The 20,102-nt window shown below is 39.0% G+C and overlaps 1 protein-coding gene across 3 annotated transcripts in view; it reads left to right on the forward strand.

The window, feature by feature from the left end:
• The window catches only part of slc25a26 (solute carrier family 25 member 26), a 218,451-nt gene that overhangs the window by 51,623 nt on the left and 146,726 nt on the right, over positions 1-20,102 (forward strand). For all 3 annotated transcript variants that reach the window (XM_078543675.1, XM_078543676.1, XM_078543674.1), the window contains exons 4-5: positions 1,906-2,010; positions 8,061-8,108. In XM_078543675.1, the coding sequence (XP_078399801.1) occupies positions 1,906-2,010; positions 8,061-8,108 (153 nt within the window). The remainder of the gene's footprint in view (positions 1-1,905; positions 2,011-8,060; positions 8,109-20,102) is intronic.

A 20,102-nucleotide genomic window follows, 5' to 3' on the forward strand; every position in this document is an offset into this window, starting at 1 on the left:
GTACATGGGCTACTCTTCATGTGAAAAATAAATACCAACACAGTCTGATTGGACTGAACACCCTGTTTCCATATTGTAATTTCAATGTTAAATAATAAAATAATGAATTGACTGGCCTTTTTATTTGGCTTTTCCTTGTTGTTTTCTATCATTTTACCATTCTTTCTTGTCCTTCTGTTTATACTTAATTCAATCTTCATCCATTCCCTCACTGGCTTAGTTATTTTAATTATATTATCTGTAGATTATCTATGTGTGGTGTGTTTTCCCAGTAGCCTTGAAGGCAAATACTAATTTTTTTTTAAAGAAAAATTTACATTTATATAGAACCTTTTATAACCAAAGTACACCCTAAAGCACTTTTCAGCCCATTGAATAATTTTGAAGTATCATCACTGTTGTTATGTAGGAAAACATGGCAGCATATTTGCATACAGCAGGACCCCATAAACAGTAAAGTAATAATGACCCAATAATCTGTTACATTGCGGGATAAATATTGTCTAGGATTGCTGTTCTTTGAAATAGTAACTCTGCTGCCCATGTCTTCATTCTCAGCAAGTTCCCTTATCATCTCTTTGTTCATTGACCTACATTGGCTCCTGGTCAAGCAATGTCTTGATTTTAATATTCTCAACTTGTTTTCAAATCCCTTGTGGCCTTGCCCTGCCCCCTCCCCCCATCTGTATAATCTTCTCAACTACAGAGCCTCTGAGATATCTGCTCTTTTCTAATTCCAGCCTCTTGAGCATTCCAAATTATAATTGCTCCACCATTGGTGGCCATGCCTTCAGTTGCCTAGGCCCTAAGCTCTGGAATTCCCTCCCTACGCCCCTCCATTCCTCTACTTCATTTTCCTCCCATGAAACAATTCTTAAAACATACCTTCTTTGACCAAGCTTTTGGTCATCTGACCGAATATCTCCTTAGTGGCTCGGTGTCACACTTTGTTTTATAATGCTTCTGTGAAGGTTTTGGGATGTTTCATTACCTCAAAGGTGTTATATAAATATAAGTTGTGGTTATTGTTGGAAAATGACACCTCTGTGCGACATTTCCTCTGTATGGCACTGAAGTGTTAAACTGGATTATATGCTCCAGTCTTTGCAATGGGATCTGAACACACAACCTTCTGACTGAGGCGAGAGTGCTACCACTGAACCATGGCTGACAGCAGTAAAGATTAGTGTAACTCGTTTCAAAGCTCATTGGGAGAATTGATGGAGAGCATCCAGTAGTAGAAACAGACCAGTCCGTTAGTAAATGATTTTTATAGCAGGTCTTGTAGAAAATTGACTCGTGTTATGTAATGACATGCTACTCGGTTATGGAGTCTTCAACTTCTGTAAAACTTAGTTATCAATACCTAAGCTTTTTATTTGAGGTTTTTTTGATTTGAGGTGGAACAGAAATAATAAGCCAAGCAATGCAAATGAATGCATTCTTATTTTGTGTGAAGACTGGATTAAATTTGCAGATATGAATGAAACTCTTTTATAAGCGTTTTGCATTCTTGTCTATAGCTCATTTATTTTTATGTGGAAGTCTCTCATTTCTGTGTAATCATATCTGTCCCACTCACTGCTTTTGGCATGTGTACCTGGCCTCACGTTCAAAAGTTTGGATATCCTTGAATTACTATATTTTAAACAGATCAAGATTAGCTGCCTTCTTATTGCGTCAATATAATGACGCTTGGGTCATTGACCGTATAATGAATCCTGCATTTGTGTGATGTAGTTCAAAAATGAGAGGACCTGCTTTCTTTTAATGACAGCAAACTGAAAGAATTTGTTCTCTCAAAGTTGCATGTTTTGTTAGACACGTGATCACGTTGTGCAGAGTCACATCTGTTCTCTGACCCAGTTCTATATGTGTTTGATGTGTCATTTTGATTATTTACAGGTTGCATGTCTGATAAGGGTTCCTTCGGAAGTTGTGAAACAACGAGCCCAAGCTTACCCCTCACTGGGCACTTATAAGGTGTTTGTTGACACTATAAGGCATGAGGTAAGCTTAATTTTATAATGAAATAAGTGATTATTGCCCTTGATGAAGTGGCTGTGTTGTTGATGGTATATTTAATAAATTGAAAAATAAACCAGCTTGTATCTTTCTGGTTATGGCATGAGGGAAAGATAGAGAAAGACAAAATGCCACGAGCTGCATTTTCACCCTGCTTAATTTCCCATTGTGGGCTCCCTCGGGCAGCCGTAAGAGAAAAATGATCCTGACTGTTGTTTGAGCTCTTCCTGCCTCTGCTCAGCACTGATGCAATGAAGCACGTGCTGTTGTCACACTGTGATCCGGAAGAGCCCAGGAGAGCCTGATACATGCAGCTAATAAATGACAGTTTTACCTCAGAGCTGTGCCCATAGCAAAGCTAGTCCTGCCATTACATAAGCCCATTCATTAGCTCTCCTCCACACTTATCAAGGTTCTCACTAGGAAACCTGTTTCCTGTAGACATTTCCCCGCCTTACCCTAATCATTTTGCGTTTTAGCCCGTCAATGATTTTTAAAAAACTTTCAAGGATCACAGTCACAGATCTGTGCTTTCACCTAGTATTTTTCACCACTTTTAGTCTACTTAGTGCCCACAGTTGAGTCTGTTTTCGATGTGAGTTTCCTACTTTTGCTCAGTAATCCGTCAGTGATGGGAAGGTTTCGTGTGGCTGATGTCTTGAGGTACTCAGGGACACTTTTCCTTCTCCAGTTGTGGCTCACTTTTCCCTTTGAAAAAAAAATAGGAATGTGAAGGCACTTTAATAACAATTTCACCACCAGCATATTTTCATATAGTGTTTTTATCACAATAAAATGGCCCACTAAATGTCTACTTGCCATCATATGGAATGCAGCCCACGGCCCTGAAAACACTTCTTAATGGGGATGTGAACAGATGGGGAAAATGAGTGCATCTATCTTGTGTCAATCTTAGATTGCTTTCTTTGATGCCTGAGTTTCTGTGCAGGGAAGAAGTAGTTTAAGAGAGGAAATATGTGAAGGCTCTTGTGGTTCCTAGGAGAGATTTCAGGAAGGTAGTACAGAGTATTGATGATATGGAGGACAAGATGGGAGAGCCTACCTACTTCCCCTTGACATTCAATGGCATTTCCCTCGCTGAATCCCCCACTATCAACATCCTCGGGGTTACCATTGAGCAGAAACTGAACCGGACTAGCCATATAAATACAGTGGCTACAGGAGCAGGTCAGAGGTGGGAGTTCTGCAGTGGGTGACTCAGCTTCTAAATCCCAAAAGCCTGTCCACCAACTACAAGGCACAAGTCAGGAGTGTGATGAAATACTCTCCAATTGCCTGAATGAGTACAGCTCCAACAACACGCAAGAAGCTTGACACCATCCAGGACAAAGCAGCCTGCTTGATTGACATCAACTACCTTAAACATTCACTCCCTTCACCACTGGCGCACAGTAGCAGCAGTGTGTACCATCTAAAAGATGCACTGTAGCAACCTTTGGCTTCATTGACAGCACCTCCCAAACCTCCAACCTCTATCACCTAGAAGGATAAGGACAGCAAGTAGATGGGAACATCAGCAACTGCAAGTTCTCTTCCCAAGTCACACATCGTCCTGACTCAGAATTATATCGCCATTTCTTCATCAAAATCCTGAAACACTCTACCTAACAGCATTGTGGGAATACCTTCACCACATGGACTGTGCCAGTTCAAGAAGGTGGCTCACGACCATCACCTCCAGGGCAATTAGTGATGAACATTAACTGCCGGCCTTGCCAGTGGTGCCCGGATCCCGTGAACAAAACAGAAAATTGACCATTTTTTTCCGATTATCTCCTTACACCTAGCTAACTTGGGGAAGCCAATAACCAATTATTGCACTGAGCACCTTTATGGACATTGCTGGAGTTGGTGTTCACTGCCATGGTTGCCTTCTTTTACTGGCATGCTCAATGCCAAAAGCTGGTTCCTCCTTCACTGGATTTCTGACAAGATAACTTCAGTTGAAAAGTCTGCAAATTCGAAGGCCCTAAAGAGACATTGCAGTGATTAAAATTTTTGCTGGCCTCCATTTTTGTCCTCTCCCCCACTTCTTGCTGCGAGCAATAAGCTTCCTATAGAGGGAACAAGTAGCACTTAAAGCCCTCTTCAAATATATAATAAAGGTCCTTGAAGGGACATTTGGGCGGAGTCATGGCAGCACAGTGAGTAAAATCCAACCCTGTTCTTCTGCTGGCGAGCACTGGCTTATTTGCTGGTTTGTATTCTGAATATTATTTTCTTTTTTCTTAATTCAGATGTATCAAAAATGAGCCGTGTAAAGTATTTATTCATAACAGCCATCTTGTGTGATATCAATAGAATTGAAGAAAAATAACTTTTAGTGGCATTGAAAGGAGCAGTGTCAGAACATGTTTTTATATTCCATTTGCCATGGTAATATGTATCACCAAAGACCAAGTCCTGTTTATTCTGCAAAAACTCTCATTTCTGTTGTGAATTTTGAGACAGTAGGGAAACCTGCCAGCTGTTCACATTGGGAAGTACGTGAAATATTGATGAAAATTGTAAGGCTGGGATAGATAGGGAGTATATGATGAATGAAAAGAACTTTTTATGAGAGAGAGAGAAAGGTAGTTTTCTGGGAAAGAGAATGAGCCAGTCTTTTGAGTTGGGGAGTGATTTCCAGTTTTGTGTGCATTAAGAATCATATTTGTTCTGGCGATGGTAGGCAACCTTCACAGACCCCTAAAATTAACTTGGTTGGCAAATCTACATGTGCATTATAAATTTGTCCGAGCTGTTGCTATTTTGTTTCTGTCAACTTGTATAAAATAAAAGTCAAAAATTTTTTAGTGCAAGTTGTAACGTGGCAAATGGTGCATTTATTTAATCTATACACGCATCAGTCATCAAATTTGCTCCAGTGCAATCGAATGATTATAATTAAAATTTGAGGGATGGGCCTCCCCTTTTTTGGCACTTACTTTGATCTATATCTGTCTGGGTCTTTTGCCTCATAGATCATATTGACAAATTTGCTAATTGGACTGAATTTTGTGTGCAGATGACTCTAATTATCAAATAGACTTGACATGATGATCATTATTGTCTGTACAGCATAGCACCATCTGGATGTGTAAATGAAGAATATTAGAGTCTAGACAGAAATGCATCTTCTGTGTTGCATTTTGCAGTGTTGGAAATTGTCTGAGAGTTTGTCAGATGATATTATGTTTTTAACTAGTGGCTTTGGTTTTGAAAGACCAGTTTGCAGTAAACCCAGATAGTTGCATTTGGTTTAGTTTAATCAGCCTTAAACCCTATGAATACAAGTCTATAGCTGAAAAGTTATAGATACTGTATCACGAATTGGAAAGCTCACTGTTAAGCCACAAGAAAGATGTAGAAAGTGTAATTATCACACTGGGTCAACAATTATTCTAAGGTTAAAGTAATGTTGAGTACTTTCAGCATTTTCTGTTTTTATTTAGGAAATATGTTTGTTTCCATACTTTCAGAACCATTTGTGTCCGTTCCACTTAGAAACTGAATCTTCACCAATTTCGGGCAAGATTCTAATGGCCAGGGTACTGTTATCTGGTTGGCCAGTAACTGTGAAAACATTGGTCACATACATAACATTTCTCCCAAGAGTCGATATTTATCAATCTAAGTCTCCCGAGGATTGTGCATTCATGTTGCAGGGTATCCTTACGGATTTATCACTTCAGAAAATTAAATATTGAGCCCTTCTACTGACCTTTTCTTTAAAAAAAGTTCTCAAATACATAATCATCCTTACCAGATCAAACATTGCCAATCCTATCTCACCAATTCATTACAAGTAGTTTATATTTTTATACTGATGAGGTAAGACTACAGTACATTTTGAAGCCAAGAAATTTGAATAAAAGTATCCGTGGAAATTGTCAGGAAGATATAATAATGTTATTAGAATTTATTTTAAATATTGGTAACTGTGCCTCTATGTGTGTGTGTGTGTGTGTAAGACTTAATCGGATTAAAGACAGCTGGTCTGAAGGTGTTGATGTCAACATGGGGAAAGTTTAGGATGTAAGGAGTTAAAGGACATTTGCATTTTTAAAAAACCAGACTAGATTGTTTTCAAAAGATGGAGTGAAATATTACACCTAGCCAGGTGGAGTTCAGAAACAGTGTGTTTATTTTTCCCAAATATTACTGGTAAAACTTAGTACTATTGAGAGATTTTTATTATCAGAAAGGTAAAGTCCAAAGACATAGTGAAATAATGGGAATTTGCACCCAAAGGGGAAAATATATATAAAGAAACAGGCTGCGTGTAAGGGTAGGCATTTTATGATCTAACAAGTGTGAAAAGCCTTCAGCATCTATGCCTCAAGCTGCTGTATTCAAAGAACTGAAATTAGGAAAATTCACTTTGAATTCGACTGGTTCAGGGTATTGTGTGTCACCTTGCCTGGGTCTTTTAAAGCCTGTGTCTTACTGTTGCCGTAATGAAAGTGTAACCGGGAGTCAGATTAAGTAGGGGATTTAGAAGTTATTATAGTAGTAAATTGTAGACATATGTATATGCTTTAAAATCATTTTTCTTGTTACTAAATGTTTAATCTGGCTTTGTAAAAACCTATAAGACTTTGTGGTCTTATAACTACTGAATTCAAGGCACGCATCTCGAAATTTATACAAATTGCAAAACAAGTTGTGGCAGTTGTTTCAAGTTTCCCTTTGGGATTTGAGCAGCTCAGCATTCACCATCGGCTGTGCCATAACAAAATAAATTTATGCAGAACCACCAAACCATCTTCCGTGGTGCTTATTTCAGTGAGAATGATTGAACAATTTTTTAGATTGATAGCCAATGTAACGTTCTTTCAGTTAAACCACAGATTCATAGAATACTCCTGCTCACTGTTGCTGCTTTTGTCATGTTTGAGTGGCTGAATTCTGCTACCCAAGTGGACAAATTAATATGTTCAAACCCAATTAACTATTTTTGGAGGTTAATTTTCCATAACATCATTGTTCCTTAATACCATCCATATCATTGAGGACTTCATTGAATTCATTTTCAGAGAAAATGCTTTGGAAATCCTTTGGAATTATTTGCTCTACTTTATCTCTTAATTGTTAGGACATCTTTGTAAGTGCAGCCATATTTCAGGAATGGGGCTTGCTTCTTGTGCTCCTCTGATCTCATTAGTTCAGTTTACTAGCAATAGTTACTCTGTAGTTTAAAAAAATCGTCCTAATTCCTGCTGCTGTGCATGTCTACCTGGCCTTCAGTATCTTGCCCTGTTCTTCATATGGGTCCAGATGGTGTGTGTCAGCAAACTACTTGAATCTGGGATTGTATCACAACTAAACTCAATCCAACCTTACCTAATGCCCAAGTTTATTTCCAACAGTTACCGGAGGCAAAGATCATGGATCTATTCTTGCCTTTGTTCTATCTGAAGGTTTTGAAGCAAATTGCAGCATCTATGCCACCACCTTGTTAATTCAGTGCAGAGTGAGAATTGAATCTGGGACCTCTGATCTTTATGGGTCAGTTGTGCATTGCTTTCACCAACTGAGCAATTGGAAGATGAGCGGAGAGTTTCATATATTTTTGCTCGCACCTTACATTGGTACCTGATACAGGGAAGGAAATTGATGACGTGTGTTTACAATAAAGCTTGAAAAGTCGCAGAACTTACAATGTTTAGGGCCCTTCACCATCTTGCTCCAGAGTCCATTACATCAGTTTTGTGTGTTGTAACCAAGATCTCTGCTCCAATACTGTATTGATATCTGCATTTATCCTGATCCAGGGTGATCTTGTTTTATAAGTTTACTGCATTGCTTCCCTTGATCTGGAGCAGTCAAGATGTTGAGGATTGAGTAGCACTGGCCTTGCTAAAACCCAGCTATAATCCTGCAAAGGTCCCATGTGAGGGGAAAATATTGCCAGTCTCTAATTTTATAGCCTATTTCTCTTACTGTTGAGAATGAATTTAACAGTTTGTTGCATTAATGTTCCCAAGTAATTTTATCTGAATAATTATTGTTGTCTTCTCTCCTCCTTCCAGGGCATCCTAGGACTCTACAGGGGCTATGGAAGTACAGTGAAACGAGAGGTCAGAAATACCATACACATCTTTCCTGGGTCTACATTCTATATGTGTGTGTATATAAATATATATATATATATAAAATATTTTTTTTGAAGTTTGACGCAACTGATTTTTGTTACTTAGAGTTCCATAGAGCAATTGTAGTAGTTTCCAACATTTAAAAATAAATTTCTTCCATTTATTCCTGCCCCTTCTTTCCACTCCTCCCCTCCAAATTGGAAAAACCCATCTGTGTGACTTTACAATGGTAGAAATTAGCAGCTAGTAATCTCTCTTTATGGAATATGTGTGACGGATGTTTTCTTGTATTGTTGAAGTACGTGCGCTTGCATTCTCATTGTATTTGATAACTGTTAGTTTTGAAAAGAAACAGCTCTGTGACTGAATGAGTCAGGTCAGTGAAGATTGTATTTTCTGGCCTTGTAGAATTTAAAAGATGATGGGATCATTTAAAGTCCATGATATTTACTGCGTACAGCATTATATTTCATAAACTTAATTTATTGCTAACTTTTTATAGAGAGGGCCACAAAGAAATGAGAGGATGAGATTTTGATTTTTTTTGCAGTCGGTATTTTTGAAAATAAGTTTGTAAAACAGGGTAGATATGATGATCGGGATGAAATTCATTTTGCCAGTGGTTGAACAAGTCACTGTCTCGTGATATTAGCTAAAGTGGATCTCTGCGGAGTGCATTAGGTACCAAGGATTGCCATCAATCCTGTTGGTTCTTCCAAAATATTCAAAGAGCTATTATTTTCCTGTTGGGTGGTTTTGAAGTAGACTGATAGTATTTATCACAATGCTCAGCGGCTGACAAACTCTGAAATAAAACAGACATTGCTGGAAATATTCAGCAGGTCAGGCAACATCTGTAGAGAGAAATGGAGTTAACATTTCAAGTTAATAACCTTTCATCAGAACAGGACTGACCAACTCTGCCTGGGTGTTATTTTGGTTGATACCAGGGTGTGGCAGTTTGGTTCCTTGACCTTGTGGAAAAGCTTTTCTGCTATATATTTTGTATAATGATTTTCACAACCTCAATGAACATCCAGTGATATGCTTTTGAATCGTTGTAATGTAGGCAAACGTGGCACCCACCTTGTGCAGAGTAGGATCCCACAAATACCAATAAGATTAATGGCCAGATATTTTACAATGTAAAATGGCAAAATAATCACTTGGAACACAGCAAGGAATAAGTACTTTACATTCCAAGCACTCATCTCCAGGGTTATGTTTCTCTTTAAGTACAATAGCTCTTTGATAATTTGCCGTGGTTGCGGCTAAATTTGAAGGCAGTTTAAAGTAATTTGATACTAGAGTAATTTATAGATGGTAGACAACTATTTTGGTTTGTGCCTATGGGATTTTCTGATCTCCTCACAATATCCTAACTAAAAAAAATCAATTGAATTAGATATTAAATATGACAGTTTATCTTTCTACTGTATGTTTCAATATCTACTCACCTTTATTTTCACTCACTCCAAGAACCTCATTAATTGACCATATAAAGTTAGTGGAAAATTGCATAGACAAGTAACATCTGGCTTATAATCACTATCTGGAGCCTACATTAGTCCTTTGAGTAGAAGGAAATGACTTCTACACAAGTATGAATGTTACGCTAATGCGATACAAGTAATTTGCATAAAGTTACAGATGTGTGATTTCTTCATCAGAATTTAAGGCAGTACAATTATTCATGCCGTTTGGTAACATTTTTACTCTCTTTACTTAATTTCAAAATAAATTGAAATACTTTAAGCATTTCTGAAATTAATTGTAGACAGGTGTTCTGTAGTTAAAAATGTTATTGACATTGATGAATGTTGTAGTAGTCACTGTATATGACACGGCAGGTGTGAGCAAGTTGGTAAAGTATATTCAATATTTTCTCAAACAGCATATTGCTTAGTGAGTTCTAATTGATGGTCAGTCCCTGCAGCAATTCTGTTCCATTGCTCCATTAATATTATGTTTTATCCATTTTTGAGGAACCCTGTGACTCTCGCACCCTGAAATCCTTTGTGCATTTCTTTAAGTTAAAGGTTGCCAAGCTACAATCTTGTATATATTATTCAAGCTGTTGGTAACAAATTTTGCTGAATGCTTTTGCATGTCTCGTGAGGCATGTATAAGCACAATATGGAATTTGAGTGTTGAGATACATGCATTTGAATCCATAGCAACTGATGTAACCATGCAGCTTTTAACTTCATAAAACAAAATAGTAGAAAATAGAGTAATGAGTTTTTTGATATGTCCATGTAGCGTCCAAAGCCCTAGAAAAGTCTACAACAGTCTCAAATGTTTAGTTTTTTTTTAAAATCTAGAATTGGCCCTGACCACTGCAGGATCAATGACACATGACTGCGCTAGGCAAATAGATATCTTTGTTGTACGATGGCTTTGAGTGGTTTCCTACTCCCTGGATTTTAAAGTTATCTCACTGCACTGTAGAATCAGACCTTATTCTGTGAGTGAAATGCAGTGGCTCAAAATTGGACACAACTTTTACATTTATGTGGAGGCATTGTAGAAAGATTTACTTTATGTGGGTGGCTCCTGTGCATATGCTGTACATACCAGGTTGTAGCAAGTAAAAAACTTATCTGGAGGTTCTCCAGCTATTCGATCCTCTTCACACTGGTGGTTACCTGGTGGAACAGTTACAGAACAAATCCATTCAGGGTGAAGTTTATAACCGCTGTCACAACTTGATGATATTGTTGGATCCAGAGTGTTACGTTTGAATGAACTTTGGATGGGTGGGTTAACTGCCTGTCTAGAAGTATCCATTAAAATCAGAAATGGTAGCATATGGTGGCTCTTTGGTCAATAAGCAGCCTAGACCATTTTAACTCCCCACCTGCCCTGGATCTGCTGGGATGATCAGGTTAAAATACCCTCCTATCACATGCCTGTTGGCAGTCATAACAGAGAATTCTAGTACATAACATAAGAAATAGCAACAGGAGTAGACCATTCAGCCCCTCAAGCCTGTTCTGCCATTCAATAAGATCATGGCTGATGATCTTGTGTTTCGATTTCCACATTGCCATCTAATTCCGATAACCTTTGATTCCCTTGCCTAACAAGAAGCTATCTACCTCTGCCTTAAAAATATTCAATGACCCTGCTTCCACCACCTCCTGAGGCAGTGTTCCAAAGATGCACAACCCTCAGGAAAAATTTCTCCTCACCTCTGTCCTAAAAGGGCGACCCCTAATTTTAAAACAGTGCCCCCTAGTTCTGGATTCACCCACAAGAGGAAACATCCTTTCAATGTCCACCTTCGCATTTTGGAAGGTCTAGTACAGGCAGGAATTATACAGTAAATGGCAGAACCCTTAAGTGCATTGACCGGCATAGGGATCTGGGTGTACAGGTCCACAGGTCACTGAAAGTAGCAATGCAGGTGGATAAGGTCGTCAGGAAGGCATATGGCATGCTTGCCTTCATCGGCAGGGGTATGTATTGAGTATAAAAGCTGGGAAGTCATGCTGCAGCTGTATAGAACCTTGGTTAGGCCACACTTGGAATATTGCATGCAATTCTGGTCGCCACATTACCAGAAGGATATGGAGACGTTGGAGAGGGTGCAGAGAAGGTTTACCAGGATGTTGCCTGGTCTGGAGGTTATTAGCTATGAGGAGAGGTTGGAGAAACTTGGATTGTTCTCACTAGAGCGACGGAGATTGAGGGGCGACTTGATAGACGTTTACAAAATTACGAGTGGCATGGACAGAGTAGATAGTCAGAAGCTTTTTCCCAGGGTGGAAGAGTCAATTACTAGGGAACATAGATTTAAGGTGAGAGGAGAAAACTATAGAGGAGATGGGCGGGGCAAGTTTTTTACGCGGAGGGTAGTGAGTGTCTGGAATTCGCTGCCAGAGGAGGTGGTGTGGAAGCAGGAACGATAGCGGTGTTTAAGAGGCAGCTTGACAAATACATGAATAGGATGGGAATAGAGGGATACAGACCCCGGAAGTGCAAAATGTTTTAGTTGATGGGCAATATGATCGGCGCAGGCTTGGCGGGCCGAAGGGCCTGTTCCTGTGCTGTACTTTTCTTTGTTCTTTGTCAAGGCCCTTCAGGACCTTGTATACTTCAAACAAATCACCCCTTGCTCTTCCAAACTCCAGTGGAAATAAGCCCAGGCAATGGCGTAGTGGTATTGTCGCTGGACTAATCATTGAGAGACCCAGGGTAATCCTCTGGGGATCCGGGTTCAAATGCCGCCACGCCAGATGAGTTCAATAAAAATCTGAATGACCATGAAACCATTGTCGATTGTTGTAAAAACCCATCTGGTTCATTACTGTCCTTTAGGGAAGGAAACCTGCTGTCCTCCAGACCACATGTAGGTCAGACTGCCCTCTGAACAAGGGCAGTTTGGGATGGGCAATAAATGTTTGCCTAGCCAGCGACGCCCACATAATGAATTAAAAAAAACCTTTTCTCATAAGACAACCCACTCATTCCAGGTATCAATCTAGTAAACCTCCTTTGAACCGCCTCCTTTGTATTTACAGCCTTCCTTAAATAAGGAGACAAAAGCTGCTACAGTATTTGAGGTGCGATCTTACCAATGCCCTGTATAACTGAAGCATAACATCCTTACTTTTATGTTCAGTCCTTCTTTTAATAAAGGATAGCACTCCATTAGCCTTCTTAATTACTTGCTGTACCTGCATACTAACTTTTTGTGACTCATGTACCAGAACACCTGGATCCCTCTACACCTCAGAATTATGCAGCCGTTCTCCATTTAAGTAATACTCTGCTTTTTTGTTCTTCCTGCCAAAGTGAACAACTTCACATTTTCCCACATGAAACTCCATTTGCCAGATCTTTGCCCATTCACTCAGTCTATCTTCAACCTCCTCGTGTCCTCTTCGCAACATACTTTCCTACCCATCTTTGTGTCATCTACAAATTTAGCTACCATGTCTTCACTCCCCTCATCTAAGTCACTGGTGTAAATCGTAAAAAGTTGAGGCCCCAGCACAGACCCCTGTGGGACTTCACTCGTTACATCCTGCCAATCAGAAAAAGTCCAATTTATGCATACTCTCTGCTTTCTGCCAGTCAGCCAATCTTCTATCCATGCTAACATGTTATCCCCTACACCATGTGCTTTTATTTTCCGTAATAACTCTTGATGTGGCACCTTATCAAATGGCTTCTGGAAATGGAGTACTGTTAGGTTTGCTTAAGAATTGGCCATTTGTGTCATTGTGGAAACTTCTCCTCTGTTGGTGAGAAAGGTACTGTACCAAGAACAGTTAGTACTAGATTCTGCTTTTAGATATGGGAATTTCATATGAGCCCTTCAATTATCAACATCACCATTGCCTTCCAGTCCCCACAGCTTCAAATTTAGCACTTCATCTTTTTGTTTAAATTATTTCATGACCTCGCCCCTCCCTACCTTTGTAAACTCCTTCAGGTTAACAACCATGCACCCATACGCCTCTGAACTCTCAGTTCATCAGATCTCCTGTGTATTATATTTCCCTTTGCACCATCATTGGTGGTTGTGCCTTCAGATGTCTAGGCCCAATGATCTGGAATTTCTAACCATTGCTTTTCCACTTCCGTCTCCCTTTAGACTCTTAAAACTAACCTCCCACCCCTCCTAATATCACCTTTTTATTTATTATGATTAGCAAAGCGCTTTGAGATGCTCCTCTACATTTGGAGGCTTTGTATAAATACAAGGTGTTTCTCCCCAATGGTGTTTTTATTCTCCTTGGAACAGCTTGTAGAGAAAGTCAGGATCATCAGCATTTAAGATGTCTTTATGCTTATTACATACACTTTTGAAGGCTTTTCCATGTTTTCTGTGAGAAAGTGACTTGCCTCCCTTCATGTGGATTTGGCTATGTTTGTGTGATGGTCAAGTGGCTGAACCATGATTCAGAAACACAGCCTGTGCCAGAATTCTTTGAGATTCATTTTCCTTTATCAGAAAACAAGCTTGAATGGCACATGAAGGTTTGTTGCTCTACTTTGCTGGAAACCAGTTAAATTTGAGTTGAGCTGCAGATTTCACTGGTCAGGATCCATTTGGGTGGGAACCTTAATTCAAATTAGCCAGTAATTTAAATTGAGGCTCAATCTGAGGGGATATTGAACAATAAATAATTCAAAGGAAGCCAATTTGAATTAACTGTGCACTATCATTAGGGTTGTAGAGGTGTCAGCTGTGGCTCAGTTCATAGCACCCTCACCTTTGAATCAGAGGGTTGTAGGTTCATGTCCCACTCCCGGAAAACCAAGAACTGTGATTGTACTCGAAAGAGTTGCAATCTGTGACTGTTGATAACTCGAAAGAGTTTGAGGTGTCAGCTGTGGCTCAGTTCATAGCACCCTCGCCTTTGAATCAGAGGGTTGTGGGTTCATGTCCCACTCCCGGAAACCAAGAACTGTGATTGTACTCGAAAAGAGTTGCAATCTGTGACTGTTGATAACTCGAAAGAGTATCATTAGGGTTATAGAGGTGTCAGCTGTGGCTCAGTTCATAGCACCCTCGCCTTTGAATCAGAGGGTTGTGGGTTCATGTCCCACTCCCGGAAAACCAAGAACTGTGATTGTACTTGACAGAGTTGCAATCTGTGACTGTTGATAACTCGAAAGAGGATCATTAGGGTTGTGCTTGCCCCTAATAGTAAATGAACAAATTTTATGGTGACATTGGAAAAATTAAAGGGGTTTCAAATATGGCGGTTGGTTACTTCTGGAGAAATGCAAAGGACAATTCATGAAAGGTAAAAGGCTCCTTGATCTCAATAATTTCTATTACAATTACATGCAAAAACAATTACTGTGGGGAAGGTGGTGAAATACGAACAATATCTTCCTTCATGAATGTTTACTGCATGCTCGTTCACCCAGAGCTCTGTTTTTTGAGTTTAGATTCATTGGTGAAAGGCATTTTTATTCGTCACTTCTCAGCCAGTGGCACATATAAACCTAACGAGTACCCTTTGATTGTCTCTTATAGTATTTAGGTTTATTTAGAAGATGTAATATGCTGTGGCACATAGTTATTTTCAAAGCAAAAATGAGTTTCATTTTTATCCTCTAATATCTAGCAGAAAGTCACATCAGCTTTTCTTCCCCCAGCATATAAAAAGTAAAATCCTATCTAGTACTTATTTTCCGCCTCACTGAACAAGTGTTATTTAGCCTACCTCCATCTGGAAGCAGGAAAAGGGTAACAAGCTTTTTTTTTGATTTCTCTAAGGGGCTCTGAATAAATGAATAAATTTAGAGCCCAGTGAATACAGATTTTGCATACTAACAATTAGATAAAACACACAGCTACAAATGGATGCTATTCTCTTTAGAATTTGTTTTGACATATGTCACGTAGGTAATTAATTTTCAGTCTGCTATCTTCGTGTGAGATGTGACCCTGTCTAGATAACTTTGTTTACGGAAGATGGCAGAACTCTAGTGGCAATTTAATTGGGGTCTTTTCCATCATGTATATTCATTAATCAACCTTCAAAACTGTTTTCTGAAGAAATATTGCTTTTTTGTGTGTGCTTGTCGTATTGCGTAGTGGGACAAATTACTGACTAATGAAATGCTATTTCCTTTTAAAATTAAAGAAATCACAAGTGACCTAGCATTTAGCATAAAACCTCACAAAGATCCTTGCTGAGGAGTTATTAATATCCTCTCCCATATCAGTAAAATGATTATGCTAGAACACTGAGAACTGAAATTTGCATTTTATGTACTGCCCTCACCAAATATCTAAATGTTCCAGTAGTCATGAGGACAGCTGACAGATTTTCTAGTAATAAGTACTTTTGTATATGGGTGCAGGATTAAAGATTGTGAAATGAATTAAAAATGGAACTAAGGCTGAGGGACAATATTCTGCTGATCACTTAACAAGCAAGCAGCACTGCCATTAGCTGAGACATTTCTTTCACATGTTAGATTATTTGCTTTTAAACAGCGGTTAAGCCAATTGCACCACTGTTTACTTCAGCAAATGATTAGAATATTCATGCATTTGACCATCAGGCAGCTTCGTATTCTATGTTGTATGAGAAATCTGAGTTTAGAATCTTTTACCATTATCCATAAATCTCACAAGGTATTCTTCCTGAATGCCTGGTGCGCATGCATTTCTGACTTATCAAGGTGTTTCTGATTTTTACAGTGGCTCTGCATTGAGGTCTCAAACATTTGTTCCTGCTCTTGAGCAGCACCCTCACTGTGGCCCTGACTCAGACACAAGCAATGCTTCTTTGTGTGCTTCCTGGAATATTAACCAACGAGCAAAAAGAAAAGACGTTTGACCAATGAAGAGAAAACAACTGACAGATGTTTGTGACAGATACTACAATGTAATGTGTCACAATCTGAGAATATTGCTCACATGCGCAGCACAGAAAGGTTGTGAACAGAGAAAACTCGAGCAAGGGAGCAAATGAAAGGATCAAAAGCAGAGGGCTGTAGCGGAGACGCTGTTTCAGTCGGAGCTGCTTTAAAAAAACAGGCAGGTTGTGGAATCCCATGCTAGGCATCCCTAAAATGGTAGGGTGAGGGAGAATTAAAAGAAGTGAAAATAAGAGAAACTGGAAAACTGCCGCTGTTTTAACAGTGTCTTTCGAGAGTATAATTGTGTGGGCTTTTTTGTACGAATAGGATTTTTTTAAGAACATGAAGTTGTTTTGTGAGCATTTTGACTGGCTCGTGTCATTTATTTATTTAACCTCTGAAAAATATCATGGGTTAATAAAAAATGTATAGAAGTTCCAAGATTCAACTTTTAAAATTGAGAGTTTCTAAATTATCAAGTCAAAATATGCTGAAAAAAATTAATTATCAAGGTGACTCAAGTGTCAGTGGTGTCGAGTGTCACAAAGAGGCAACTAATCAGCATGTTAGTATCCTTCCAACATGTCTACACACAAGTTCCAAAATTTAAATTATATGTCAGTATTTTTATTTTAGTCCAATAAAAGCAATTACTTGTTGCACAGAACTACACAGAAGGACTAAAAGGTATTCCTTAAAATGGGTTTTGTGAAAGGTCAGAGTGGAGTCAGAAATGACAAGATTGCACTCACTAAAACTGTAAGCTGTGGATCTCCATTTTTCTCTGTATTGCGCCACACCCTCCCCCGACCCCAACCTCCCCACCCCCAACCACCGCCAGAAAGTGACTAAGTTAGGCAAATGCAAGTTTATTGAGAACTAAGTGCAAAACGATTAAATGGATAATGATTTTGACAAGCAATTTATTCACTTTACTGTTCAAATCTTTTATCTGTTTTAACTACTGTATCACTTAAATCAGTAAACCCAGACTTTTATTCATTTAAGTTTCCTATTGTTTAACAATAATTAATTTAACAGGCAAATTATCATTAATATGGGAATGGAATTTGTTCATGAAGATTTTATTTATTTGTTAATTGTTTAGTTAAGTCTCCTTGATTAATTTTCCAGCATATTTTGACTTGATGATTAGGAAATGCTTAATTTTGACTTTTCAATCTTAGAACTTCTGTAAATTTCTCATTAACCTCTGATCATTTTCAGAAGTTAAATACATGCCTGAAGGTTAAATTTGCCTTTTTTCCCAAATTTAGATAGCGCTATACTTTCAAAAGACAGTACAACTTTACTTGATTAGAACTTCACTTACGATTTTAAGAGATAAGGGCCCGTAACTTCCAAGCTCTAGGGTGTCGTACCAAGGGGGTGCCCCAAAAATGCACTGGGGACCCCCACCCATCTCCCCCCCCTCCGAAGTTCCCAGGTAAGGATCGCAAGGTAATTGCCCAGGCAGTCCAATCTTCCTTTGGGCAATCGCCCTACACTGGGAACCATCTGAAAGTACAATATAAATTGCAAACTTCAGATAGTCCTGACTGCCTTACCTTAATGGCTACCCAGAAAAAGTTAGAAGAATTAAAACCAATTCTAACTTCTGGGTAACTATGGTACTGACTCTCCATGGGACAACCCCGCCACTAACCCCCCCTACGACTCCCCCGGTCCTCCAATCCTACCTACCTACTTTACAAACTTACCTTCTCCCTGGCTTCTCAAAGTGGCTGGACCTTTAAACTTACCTGCTTTACAGCAGCTAGCGCTGTTAAAAAAAAAAGGGGTGTGGCTTCAGTACCACTGACTCTCCTGCCCTCGACACAAGGCCTTTGGAACACTGCTCTAAGTGTTCTTGCCCGGCCTGAGTTGGAAGGTCGAGTGAGAAAGGAACTTCATTTCCAGGTAAGTAAGTAGGAGCGGAGTGGCAATCTGACTCTGATTGCCACTGCACAGAAGTTACAGGCCAGAGCCTTATTCACATCAGTTATGCCTCTCGGCATGACTTACTTCATGAAATAATCTCAACTTTGCTCATACACAAGCAAAATACCTGCAGATGCAGGAAATGGCAGTTTGGCAGTTCGATGAAAGGCCATCGACCTGAAACATTAACTCTGTTTCTCTCTCCACAGACGCTAACTGACCTGCTGACTATTTCCAGCCATTTCTGTTTTCATCTCACCTTTGCTCTTCCTTGACTTCAATTAGTTTTCAGTACAAAACACAAATTGGAATTAATGTTTGCAAAGCATGTGTTGCTCTATAAGTTGAGGTAGCCAACCCTCAACTCCCTGTTTGAATCTCTCCAGCTAGGTTTGTGCCCTGACCATAACACTAACCCAAATCTCAAGTGATGTACATTGTGGTACAGTAGCTCTCCTCAACCTCTCTGCAGTTTTTTGATGTGGCTGACCAAGTTCAGCTCAGATGTACTGCACTGGTTTGGTTCCACTCTAGCTTGTCCAATTGTATCCAGAGCATGTTCATCAATGGCTTCATCAATCCATCCACACACCATTCCTTCTGGAGTTTCTTATAGCTATTCTTGTCCTTTCCTCTACATGCTGCCCCCGGGTGACATCCATCCACAGACACAACACCTCTCCTTGACCCCTCGACTGTCTCTGTGGTCTCAAATTTCAGTCCGAAATCTAATCTTGAATAAGCCACAGTATCTTCCAGTTGGAAAGACCAAAGCTACAAACTCCCTTCCCTCACCACCTATTCCATCTCCCACCCTGCCCATGGTTGACAGTTAATACTGCAGCTAACTAGCAGAGAAAGTAATGTTAGCTGAACAAGTTGTATTAGTATGCTAATATTCCATAACGTAATTCAAGGCTCAAGTTTATAGCTTTTTTCCCCACTAAAATGGTTAATTAAAGCAAAAAATAATTTTACTTTTTAAAAAAAAACAATCAGAAACCTATGATAGCTGCAGGATATATGCCAATGATATTTAAATAAATTATATAATAGAGCCTAAAGAAGTTTTCAAATAAATTGTCATTTTTATGAAAGACTGAATTCACAGAAGGAAATTCATATTTGCTTGCTGAAATGATAGATTCAAGAAATAAACTTCCGAAAAATCTCCAGCTGGTAGAAGTTTTAACTATGAAATGTTGAATATATAACTTTCAAAAGTTAATCATTCAACCAGAACTCACCAAGCTTTTATTACAACCTGAGAAATTCCGTCCTCTTGGATTCGGGTGAAAGAAACAAGTTGGCTTGCAGTCCAAAGACAATGAATCCTTGAAAACTCTGGTACACCTTATTTTTTATTCCAAGTTTATTTGTTTTTTCTGTGCTGTCTCCATTTTCTTGTACTGATTTCTTCTGTGTTTTTCCCCACATCCATTGGACCTACCTTAGGAACATTATGTGCTCTGGCGCACTCACTGTATCCTGCTGTGATACTGTGTTAAAGTCAAAATAAGTGCCAAAATCACGCTGTACCAATGTAATTTAAAAAAATGTGACTTTACCAAAACAGAAATATTCAGCAGGACTTTATAATGTGATTATTTGTGTTTTTTTTAAAGAAAACTAACATTTTGAATAACATACTTCATTATTGACAATGTATAGATTCTTCTGCCCTTTTCAAATAAAATATAA

This window comes from Cetorhinus maximus, chromosome 6 (genome assembly GCF_964194155.1).
Source record: "Cetorhinus maximus chromosome 6, sCetMax3.hap1.1, whole genome shotgun sequence".
NCBI classification, from domain to species: Eukaryota; Metazoa; Chordata; class Chondrichthyes; order Lamniformes; family Cetorhinidae; genus Cetorhinus; species Cetorhinus maximus.